The 12,037-nt window shown below is 46.0% G+C and overlaps 2 protein-coding genes across 2 annotated transcripts in view; one reads left to right on the top strand and one right to left on the bottom strand.

The window, feature by feature from the left end:
* Positions 1-607: 607 nt before the first annotated feature.
* LOC307071087 (transcription factor AP-4-like) lies at positions 608-8,102 on the bottom strand. The gene is made up of 7 exons (XM_079729963.1): positions 7,796-8,102; positions 5,521-5,686; positions 5,221-5,319; positions 4,927-5,097; positions 3,686-3,835; positions 2,753-2,923; positions 608-1,965 (listed from the first exon to the last, which is right to left on the bottom strand). Exons 1-7 carry the CDS (start codon positions 7,882-7,884, stop codon positions 1,810-1,812), a joined length of 1,002 nt encoding a protein of 333 aa, XP_079586089.1. The 5' UTR covers positions 7,885-8,102; the 3' UTR covers positions 608-1,809.
* A 2,622-nt stretch (positions 8,103-10,724) lies between these two features.
* Positions 10,725-12,037, top strand: part of LOC307071082 (zinc finger protein GLIS2-like) — a 17,120-nt gene continuing 15,807 nt past the window's right edge. The window contains exon 1 of the mRNA XM_079729958.1: positions 10,725-11,083. The gene's annotated coding sequence lies outside the window, so the exon portion shown is untranslated. The remainder of the gene's footprint in view (positions 11,084-12,037) is intronic.

Below are 12,037 nucleotides of genomic sequence, written 5' to 3'. Positions count from 1 at the left end.
TTACCTATTTTCATTGTTTGCGTCGTTTTCCAGGATACCTAGACGTGGCTCAAATTCAAAACGGAATAACTTGATTCGTAATGTAGTTTTAGGTGTAGGTTCGGCTCTCTGCACGTTTGCCCATCAGAGACGGTTGGCTGTTTTCCAGCTCTGGCACATTCAAGCCGAGATTAATCTCTTCCTCGAAGAGCGATAAAAGACTACATATGAAGATGTTACCATCAGTTTCGTAAACCCTCCCTGCCAGTGCACTAGGTAGTGTACGGATAAACAAATAGGGGTCCCCCTTAGTGCTCCGAACAGCACTATATAGACCCAGAGCACACAGAAGGTACAACGTTACATTCTAAGATGTAAGCAAGTGATGCTTGGTAAGTACATGTCTAGAAACGGTGCATAGATGATCCCTTCCTCATTTCAAACACTGGAGATGGAATTGCATAAATGCCCAAAGCGAGTGCATAGTCACGACGGTCCAACAAGTCTGAGACGCTCAGCCGATGCTTTTTAAAGAGGCCTTGTTTCAAAGATAAAACCTGGGACCCGATTTAGTTAGATTCCAAATAAATGTGTCCAGTTTTTCATCTCAATGGTTCAGGGGGTAGGGTATGCTTATGTTCCTAACATACGTCATTATTTGTAGCAGAAGAGGGGACAGATTTCTGGATGAACCAGCTTCGATTATGTGTATAGCTGTGTGTGTGTATCCACTACCAATGGTGGAGTACAATATCTGACAAGCAATCTGAAGATTAATAACCATTCCAGTTATCTAGCCCAAGGCCGCCTCTCGCACCGACAACATACACTAAGTCAGTTGTTTAAGTCAAAGATTGAGACACTCTCGCCACATACATTCAGTAACACTGCAAAACAAAGAAGGAAAAGCCCCTTCTTGACTTGATTGATGATTTAGCTTAATCTTACTCGTTAAATCCAAAACACGGGATCAAACATGGATCAATTTAGTTTGAGGCCATCAGATGAATCATTGATTCATACAGGTTTTTTTTTTTGTTGAGCTTCATCCACTTTATCGCAGCTTAAACCAGCAGGGTGGCACACATGAGGCCAGACGAAGGGGGAAAATAAGTGCACCCCTCTGAACGCGCCCTCAGCCCTTAGGGGCTCAGCCTGCCCCGAGCTATATTACATTCAACTCTCCGTCGAGTCTATTAATTTGCAGCACACACATAAAACTGTCAATGAGTATACTGGAGCTGGGCAGCACTGACGCCACGATTGTGAGTAGCACGTGATGAGATATTAAATGAAACAAAAAAGGACGGAGGATTTAAAAGTATTTTTTTGGAGGAGGATGACGATTGGTTTCTCTGACGTTTTATTTTCTTTCTGTTCTAGCATCAAGCAGCTTTGCAACAGTGCAGGAAAGAGGGAACACCTCCTAACCCAAACATTGCGTTTATTGGGTTCACAACGTTGCACTTCCTGGTTACTTTACGGCACACTTAGCCGCTGGAACCGGTTCGTTAACCGTGTAAACAAATTTGAATTGGTTAACGAGGAAATTGTCTTCCGAAGGGCACTGGTGCTTACAGTGGGGTTGTCCTGGTTTCCAGTACGAAGGAAATGCGTGACTTAACAGTGATGGGGGGGGGGGGGGGGGGCAATAATGGATCGTCTAAAAAAAATAACTTGTTCGCGTCAAGAGGCAACTACAGTGTGTGTGTGTGTGTGTGTGTGTGTGTGTGTGTGTGTGTGTGTGTGTGTGTGTGTGTGTGTGTGTCGGTTGATGCGTGTTTGTGTGTGCGCGCGCGTCTAATGCAGCTTCTGCATGCAAGCCAGGGGTTAGTTCATCGAGCGGTCCTCCCCCTCCGTGTCAGTGTCTGTGTCGGAGCAGGTGGTGTCCATGGCAACGTGGGCGGGGCTGACGATGACCGCCCGCCTCTGCTCCTCCTCCACGCTGCCCCTCCTCTCCTGCGTGCGTTCGATGTGCTGGATAGCCTTGAGGAAGCGCACAACTGTTAGTCCTGTGAGTGACCTCTGGCTGGCCCGATGTGACATTTTGAACACACACACACACACACACACACACACACACACACACACACACACACACACACACACACCAGCAGCATCCGCTGTTTAAGTTCACGTTTAAAAAACGAAATGTTGTTAGTCATGATTACAATAACAATTAGGGCATTTAGCAGACGCTTTTATCCAAAGCGACTTACATCGGTTAACACACACATTGACACACCGACGGCAGAGTCAACCATGCAAGGCGACAGCCAGCTCGTCAGGAGCGGTTAGGGTTAAGTGTCTTGCTCAGGGACACATCAACACTCAGCTAGGAGGAGCTGGGGATCGAACTAGCAACCTTTCGGTTACAAGCTCTACCTGCTGAGCTAACGTTAATGTTTAAAGGTCATGAGCGACCCTTAAGGCTTAATTATGGTTCCACGTCTCCGCAACGCAATGGCTGTTAACGGAACCATTACGTCCTTGCGGACCCTCCTCGCGTCCACCGCAAGGGCCTGACGTGCGCCTCCAAAAACAAAGTAACCTTGCCTCGAGGCGACGCAGCAGCAAGGGCTGTGATTGGTCCGCTCACTGAAACCCGACGCAGAACCAAAATAGGTTGACGTCTGCGTCGAAGCGACTGCTTGGTCATTGGGTTGCGTCAACGTGGAACCATAACCAAGCCTTTAGTATTTTGTATAGCACAATCTAACATCGACGGGCACGCGACTAAAAGGTGGACGTGCGTGCAGGGCTCTCCTCGTACCTGCACAATGGTGTCCAGGTTCTGTCTGGACGTAGACACAGTGCTGGTCTGGGCGCTGGGGCTCAGCGTTACCACGGTGACGTGATGATGCGGGTGCTGGAGTAGTGTGGGGGCGGGGACGATGACCGTGGGGTGGTGGGTGGGGGCCGGTGGGGTGGGAGGGGCCTTGATCTAGAACAGACAGTGACTTGTTAGAGAATGTTCTTTTCTTGTTTTTTTTCCCCCCCAAAAAATGATAGGAACCAAAAAGAAACCAAAATTAGGGCGTTGCATTATTTCACGCCGTACTCTGCAGTCATGTGCTTATCACTCGGGGTGAACTTCTTGCCACTTGATTGGCATCGCTGATTTCTCATTCAATCGACACCTCAGCTGACTGGAGATCAACTGACAAGATATCAGGGCAGCCAAGGTCTGACCCAACGGTTGAACATGAAAAGTTAACTTTGCCCCAAATCTTCCACTGAATCCCAATCCCTCACTGCTCACTGGTTCTGTGGAGCCCGGGTCTTGGCTTGTTTATGTAGCCGGCTCATCTGCTGGGAACTGTATACTATGGTATGGCATGACTGTTTACTCTACCGCTCTGGAGATGGGGAGGGGGGGGGGGGGGGGGGAGCCCCTCTGCTTCCAGATAGGACTGGATAAAACAAATGAGAATATAAGTCTGACACAGGCTGCATGAGGTAACGGCTGCCCACGTCTGGACACGCTGGGAGCGCACCTCAAAAGGTGGCTCAAGCTGGTTCGGTATAGTCGCTGCCGCAACATACATTGAAATACTAGCCTCCCGTGCAGCATGCTGGTCCACTAAGAATATCTCGAGGGCGATGTTTTAAACCCAGCCGCTCATTCGCGCGGGAACATAGACAAGCCATTGCAAAGTACCCGCAGTGTTTGAATGATGTGTGCGTGCGCGTGTGTCTAATGTACCTTGGGGCTGTGCGCGTGGTTCTCGGTGGTCTGCCCGTGCATCTGCTGCAGCCGTAACAGGGTCTGGCTCTGTAGCTGGGCCTGGGCTTCCAGCTCCTGGGTGATCACCTTCAGCCGCTCCGGGTGCAGGTGGTTGCCCAGCGTGTGTACCTGGGAGCAACACGGGAGAGGAACACATGCACTTAGAGCCGGCGCAGCAGGAAGACTCTGTGATGCGCTCTGACCCATTCTCTTAAAAAGGAGATTAGCGGTCGGCCTCTGCAGGCTTCACAAAAACAACCGTTACCAATAAAAGTACAAACGACTTCCTTGTACTGATTCCTCCGGGGAGCTTTTAATGGGGTTAACCTTCCGCCATGTTTACAATGGCCATGGAGCACTTTAATCTTTGTGATGAGTACGTGTAGTGCGATTCCCTGTTACATTGTACAAAGAATCCCTACTGACAAACATGTTTTTATATATTGTTACTCTAACAGGTTACTTTATATCTGTACTATGTATTTATTTATTGGACTCTATGCGAATTGCACTATCACTTGGACACGTAAGCACCTGTCACGTTGACCAGACATCTGACTCTTAGCCGGGTCGGACAACCACGTTTAAATAGGCTATATGTCTTATGTGTAGGGATTTCTTGGGATCTGTTGTACCAAGTCAGACCCCTGGGTGGGTCTTTGTTATGTACTGTCATGAGCACACTGAAACATATCCCAACAACTTGTACAGAGTTATATGGCAATAAATGATTGAACCTTGATCTTGATTCCAAAAGACAATTGTCTCCGTGTATCCTTCTAGACTAATGGTCTACAATGTACTCTACCTCGAAAAGAAAATGATTGGATAGTGCCCTTTTAAAGTACAAGTGTAACACAAGTGTGTTTGTGAGCGTGCGTTAGGGCTGGGCGATTCATCGAATTTTGATCGCGATTTCGATTTTAGCATCAAACGATCATAAAATTAACACAATAGAGTTTTTCCAATTTTGTTATTATTATTATCTTTTTTTTTAAAATGTTTTATAGAAAGGGCAGAACAGCTGGATACACATCTGTCAATCATTTTAGATTGGAACACTTTACTTTTGACCATTTTTTGACCAGTTACAACAAAAAAAAAAAAAATCAGAGACATACAACATGTAATCGTCTGAATAATCGTGATTTCAATATCGACCAAAATAATCGTGATTATGATTTTTCCCATGATCGAGCAGCCCTAGCGTGGTGTCTCACCTGCTCCTCCAGCAGCATGCGAGCGGAGCGCTCCTTGCTGAGCTGCTGCCGTAGCTCCAGCATCTCTCTCCGAAACTCCTCCCCTTTTTCTTCCTCCTGAGCGTCGGGGGAGCCAATCCCCTCGTCCTTCTCATCCGCTCGCCTCCTCTTGGGCGACGAGCTGCTGAACTCCTGGGGGGGGGGGGGGAGAGAATGGTGCACCGGCAGGTGTTAGGTTCTGACCCGATGCCGGCCGCCAAAGAAGGTCCTCATCGACACTCTGTCATGGGCCTAATGATCCACGCGCCACCGTACCTGGATGAACCGTTTCAGCTGGTTGTTCTGTTGCAGCAGCTGGGTCTTCTCCTGCTCCAGGGCGAAGATGTAGTCCGACGTCTGTTGCAGGATGGCTGCCTGGTTGGGGCATACACGTGGGTTTAGATTGAGAATTAAATTCACAGGTCAAACATGCATTATGAGCATGAAAGGCACAGACACGTTTCTCCTGACTCCACTGCCTTTTGGTGAAGAGCAGATTTCCGAAGCCAAACAAACACCCCCGCCATCGTGTGCTCACAACCCAGCAGCCTGTGTGAGTGTGCGTGCGGGCCGTACCTTGCTGAGCTTCTCGCCGTCCGTGTGAGGCAGGAGGGACTTGAGAGACTGGAAGCCGGCGTTGATGCTCTGCATGCGCCGCCGCTCGTTGCTATTGGCGATCTCACGCCGAATGCGCCTCTCCTGGTCCTGGGCTGTCTCTGGGCTGAGGGGAATGTTGGCCAGGCTGTGAGAGAGAGAGAGAGAGAGAGAGAGAGAGAGAGAGAGAGAGAGAGAGAGAGAGAGAGAGAGAGAGAGAGAGAGAGAGAGAGAGAGAGAGAGAGAGAGAGAGACAAGACAGTGCCACAGAGAGAGGGGGAGTCAAGATATTTCCTTTCAGTTTCCTTGTATTGTGAAGGCCAAAAAAGATCATGTGGGAAAGTTTAGTTTCAATGTGATGCGTTGACTTTGTATTTTTGTCCCATTTGTAGGGATTAGTCACAATTGTTTTGGACAACAAAAACAGCAGTTAGTTGAATCCAGTACTTGCACTTCCTCCTCGCCAGAAAAGGTTTTACGCAAATGTTGACCTGCTTAAGAGGTCAGCTGTCACTCCTCCACTTAGCGCTCTACGCCTCTGACCCTGTGTTATGTGGTCACAACTATTTTATTCAAGGAAAACAATGGGTGAACCATGATGGGCACAGAGTAACCCATTAACCTGATTTTCCTGATCTTTTCAGTTTTGTGGATATTTTGTGAGAGGGGTTGGTAGGGCGACAGGGCCTGGTTGGACAGGCAACCCTGTGGCTGCCTGAAACAAAACAATAAGTTATAGCTGCGACTACCTTTGACCTATATCTGGTTACATATGCTTGTTGGGTCACAACATGACACAGATAGGGCTTACTATCACTGGGCGGTTCTGCATTCACTTTGAAAACAAATAAACGTTGGTACTGAAGCCAATGTGATTATTGACTTCCTAATGTTATCACTATACAATCCGATCCAAGCTTTTCCCTTGCTAGGGGGCAAACGCTCAATTGAACGATATGAAAGCCCTAGAGGGTTGCATGTTATTACGGTAACAGACTTGTTGGTATATCTAAACGCAACACTTAATACAAACATGAGAACATGACTTGAAGTTGTAGACTGTTATTCATCCAGCCTACGAATTGGCATGAAGCACACACACACACGCGGTTAGTCTTATATCAGCAAGAAGAAGACATATTGGGGGGTACGGATGGTTTTACTTGGGATCCTTGGTTCGTATTTAAAAGAAGGATATAGGAATAACGTGTGGAACAGTCTACGTTTACTGCGCGCATATGATCATTCACAAATGTTGCTGAGTCACATGTGCGCGCCTCGTCGAGAGGTTGCGTTTATTGACGCACGAGTTGCAATAGGCTTAACAGTCACTCTTTAAGAAACGGGAGAAACACACACAAACTTCGATTCGTCGTTTTCCCATTCCCTCGGGTTCGGACTGAAATCGAAAGCAGCAACGACGTGCTGCTACTACTAGGCAAGTAGTATCACGCGATAGGACTGAAATGTGACACCAGCAGGCCAGCCCCTTGGCACCGAGAACAATGCCTTTTCCGTACACTCGGGAGCTAGTTTTGGTCAATGGCTAATCGTACTACTTTCAACCACACAAGACGTGCAAATCTCGAATTCAAACCACGGAAATGTGGGCGATAGTGTAGTCCGTGTGGCAGGAAAACGGGCGGGCCGGAGAGGGGAAACAACAAAAGGCACGCGAAAAGCACCAGCCGTGTTACATTCAACACACGACACACACCGTGGACCAGCATGGCTGCGCAGCGCTAGCCGAGCAGCTACACGGGCAGGGCTCCACACCGTGGCCCCGTTCCGCCCCGCCAAGGGTCGCTCAACGTGAGGGTTGAACCCGGGGGAACATGAAACACCGTGGTTAGTGTTCGGTGGAGCGCTTGGCGGTGGTGTGGCACGTTATCCCCCGGATAAACCGTGTCGAACACGGGGTAAAAAAAAGTGTATAGCGCCAAAGCGGCGTGCAGCACGATAACAACCACGTGGTTGGTGTTGCGACCGACATAAACGCATCCATTTCGCGGTGTTTATTTACGTTTTCAACACCCGTTCGCGGTGCGGTGCGCGTCGATAGCCGCGCCGCTTCGGGTTATCGATAAGTGCCGCCATGGTCGGCGGGGGCACGAAAAGGAGTATTGACAACCATGTTGTGGGTTTACCAAATGCGGGTGCTAACGGCTAATAAGCTAACCCACTTCCGATCCCGCTTGCCGCCAGCCACATGCAATGCACGGCGTGTAAATAGGGCGAACTCACTTCGGATACATACCTACAGAGCCCCCCGATAACATCCTTCTCCGATTTCTTGAACTGCTGTAAGGAAGGGATCTTCTCTGTCGGCATCATGAAATATTCCATGCTTCCGAAGCCCCCCTTCAGAAATCTGTGTTGTTTTCCCCCGCCACAAACCGCTTATTTAATAAGAGGTGCTGATTATAGAAGCTTCCTATTCACCCTGTTTAGGTGCATAGTTTAAATCCTAAAAAAACAATCGCGCTCCGACGTTAAAGGAAAATAGAGAATCGGAATGCCTTGCTGTGTTACAGCCACAGCTGATGGGGATCCTCCACTGCGTGTGTGTGTGGCTCTTTGCCTCCGCCTACTACGTGTGTTTGCAGCTGATCTGTCTCGAGGCGGGAAACAGCTGGTAGGAATCAAGTTGCTCTCTGTTTTCCGGAAAAGTAGACAACGCACAAAGGAGTCCAGTGAAACGCGGCTGTTGTGTGGCGCCGTGTGGATAGGCCTAGCCAATCTAGAATACACATGTGTAATATCTATATTGGACAACATATAATATGCAAAAATATATTTTTTTATCATGTATGATATTTGCTTTTTCATTTGATGGCCCCCTTTGGGGGGCAACATTATCTTGCAAACATAAGCAAACACGAATTTATGGTTCATCAATAAACACTGCAACAGTTAATAATTAATTAATTAATAATAATAATAGTAGTAATAGTAGAATACTACTTATGATTTGGTTGTGTCTGAGCTGCTCACTGGTTACACACTTACCAGGCCCTTACTCATTAAAATAATAGTGTAATATATAAAAGTATAATAATCATAATAAATAAAAATAAATAAAAATCCACCTCTTGTTTATTACATTTACATTAGGGCATTTAGCAGACGCTTTTATCCAATGGTTGCGGTTCGTCCACCAATCTGTCCAGGGATCTGAGAGGTCTACCATCCTGAAACCAGAAGACCTTTTATAAATGAGCCTCCATCTGAATCTGTTTGTTTTGTAGGTTTTGATTTGACGGTTTTGTTTTTCTTCTTTTATGCTTTTAATAATTCTCAGTATTGTACATTTGTATTTAGGCTTTGACTGTGTTCTTAAACTGTGTATTGGTGTTTATTTTCTCCTATGTTACTTTGGAACCCTTTTCCTTCATCGCTGATAATAGCTTATCAAATGTAAATATGTAAGTATAAGTAATGACGGAGCTACAAGAGGCTAAGAGACACATCCATATCAGCTCTCGACCAATATTAAAAAAGAAAACAAGGGGCTTTCCTCAAATCAACAGTTAAATATAAACCCCTCACTGCCAAGCTACCTGCTTAGAGCCATGGGAATCAAGAAATGTATACTCTGATCCTCCATATAGATATAAGCGTCAAATAAGTAATATATCGAGATTCACATTGCCCCCCCATGGCCACTTGTAGCCAGCCTCTTCATCTTATGTACCTTGAACAAACGCCTTTTCTGCAGTTTCCTCCTCAGATGTCAACAACAACACTAAAGCAGAAGGCTTGCGTCACTCCCTTTTGCAACTCTGGGTTTGGTCCCTCCTCCTTGTACTTGAATTTGATTGAATTGTGAAATCCAGAAATGAGCCATAAAATCGCAGACAGAGAAAGAAACAGTGTTTTATATTGTGAAATGGTTATATCGAATAACCACTAGATGGCAGTGAACAACCAATGGTATTTAAATGTTTGGGACCGTTCTAACAAATAGCCTACATCTTAACTATCAGCAAAGAATATGCCGTCCTTATTTGTTGATAGATTAGCCCATCATATAGACACATATTTAGCTATATATTATGGTGTATGATAGAAAGAAAACACAAATTCTAAATGGCCCAAACAATGTTGGAACTTCCATTGACTTCTATGGCTTTTTGTTTTGGGTAGACTATGCACATCAAAATAAAAACGTGCATATGTTTCACAACAATCCTTTTGAATGGCTGGTGAGCAATCACTTATGTATTTTCTGCAAAAACGAATAGCCTATTAGGCCTCAACAGCTGACGGCTTGGTTTTCTGGAGAAATATAGCCCAACAGACGCGAAATGTTCAGGAAAGATGTATCCGTCTTAACGCATGGAACAGCATAATTGCAATAGAAAGCAAAACAGTATAAACATCCACAGCAAATAATTATAATCTCAAATTGAAGAAATGCACCCATTATGGTCGTACGTCAGAGCCCGTCCTCTTCTTGGCTGGTCCTTTGATCCGGATGTGGCGTTTTGAATGGCTCGAGTGAGGAGGTAGGTCTGTGGGGACGAGCGCTGTCTGGTAGACAAACACCCGCGCGTTGTGATCAGCAAATCCTACAACTCTGGCCATACAGCCTTGACCCAATGCCTCCACGCACACATCGACACGAGCGTCCCACGCACACTTGGCCAACAAAAACTCACAACGTATGCTTTCTAGTGTACCAGGTCGTTCTGGTGAGGACATTTGGGCCGTTTTGCCCTGTTTTCACAGCTTCCAGACTATGCAAATTCATTTAATTTTATGATTCTAAATTATTTCACGGGGATTTCCTAAGCAAATTTGGCCAAACGCACAGCATACCTATAGGGAGAAATCTGCCACATCCATTGGTTATACCTTTGTATAGATGTCATTTATTTGCTATAAACCACGCAAGATATAGCCCATCAAATGTAAGTTTCTATGCAAATCCATGTTTTTACCATCCTATTAAATCGAAGAGGATAGCGCACAGGCTATACGCGATGTCAAACATCGTTGGTGGTATTTCAAAGACACTACACAAAGAATTTAAGAGAATGGACGTGGAGAAACTTTAGAGGATGCAGACACAAGCGTCGCCTCCAGCTGTTGATCCCCCCACTCCACCCTCTCAGTTTACAGCACCACCCTTAAAACCAGCCTCCCTCCTCCCCACAAATTCAGTTGACCAGCGTCGCAACTAAGCGATGCACTTTCCAGACAGCTTCCCTATGTACACACAATAGACGGGGTTTTCAGATGTTTTTATTTGTATCTGGAAACTTACACTTGGCTAAAGTAGCTAATCCTTAGCAGCAGCACATCGACGAGACAGAGGCGATCCAGTTGGATGATTTTTACGCGCACTTATTTCTTCCTCGTATGTACGCCTAGGCAAAAGACAACCCTCGAATAATCGATGGTAAGCGAGGCACACTCTTTGGAGAAGTTGAGTTGTGTCCAAGGATCGCCTGGGAAATAGAAGAGAGACGTCAGAAGGGAGTAGCAGATCACGGAGAAGAGAGATAACGGTCTGACACGTTCACCTCGGACGGCTTTAGAGGTAAATAAAACGCCGACTAGTTTCCCCTTTCCCGTTCACCTGTGGCTCTCCGTGGTGAGGGGCCTATCTATCTGGTTCTCCCTCTGCATGTTGCTTAAGTCATGCCATGTGTGTTTTGTTTTAAAACTATAGGCGACCTTTTGCAGGTATTATTCTTTATGTAAGTTGAAACAACTGAGACATAAACATTATCCTTGACGTTGCATGCCATCAGTTAGAAAAAAGAAAAACGATGGAACGCTGGACTCAATAAGATTCAGATGGTCCGTTCACTCTGTGGAGTTTAAAGGATTGTGGTTTGTTATCGTGCGTGATCATTTGTCGACCATTAGTCATCTTCATAGCCTGTTGAAATCCAATCTCAACAACATTGTTCGCTGAATGTTGGAATGTAGTGTTTTGCCTGGTGCAGTGTAAACTACTATCGAGGGCAACACACACACACGCACACGCACACATATTGTCTTGCTATTTGCAAATGTGTGCTAGACAATTTTATTTTCTTGTCTGTAACACACACACACACACACACACACACACACACACACACACACACACACACACACACACACACACACACACACACACACACACACACACACAAACATACACATACACTACACACCAAACTATTCTCCATCCAATGTGTTTGACTTTGGCTCCTCAAAATGTGCCCCACCCCCAAGTAGATTTATTCTATGATGCATATGTAGGGGGGAATGTGTGTGTGTGTATGCATTTGTGTGTGTTTGTGCATATGTGTGTGGTGGGATTTAACATATTACATTCTCTTTCCATTCTATCACTTCCACTGGGATTGGGACATACTCAAACCAGTCTGACTAACTCCAAAGTTTCACCTGAATTGAATGTACCCATCTTTCCTCTTGTCATAGCATGCATCGATGCTGAACACCATAAGAAATCCAAGTTTTCTCCTCATCCATTTTGAGA

This window comes from Pollachius pollachius (genome assembly GCF_949987615.1).
Source record: "Pollachius pollachius genome assembly, chromosome: 2".
Taxonomy (NCBI): domain Eukaryota; kingdom Metazoa; phylum Chordata; class Actinopteri; order Gadiformes; family Gadidae; genus Pollachius; species Pollachius pollachius.
The sequence above is the reverse complement of the archived record's forward strand: the minus strand, read 5'-3'. Positions and strand labels throughout refer to the sequence as shown.

Coding starts and splice junctions, on each gene's coding strand:
- LOC307071087 (XM_079729963.1), bottom strand. CDS start 7,884: ATGGAATATTTCATGATGCCGACAGAGAAGATCCCTTCCTTACAGCAG. Junction 5,098..5,220: donor AGCTGAAACGGTTCATCCAG/GTACGGTGGCGC, acceptor CCCCCCCCCCAG/GAGTTCAGCAGCTCGTCGCC. Junction 1,966..2,752: donor ACCTGGACACCATTGTGCAG/GTACGAGGAGAG, acceptor CGCTTCCTCAAG/GCTATCCAGCACATCGAACG.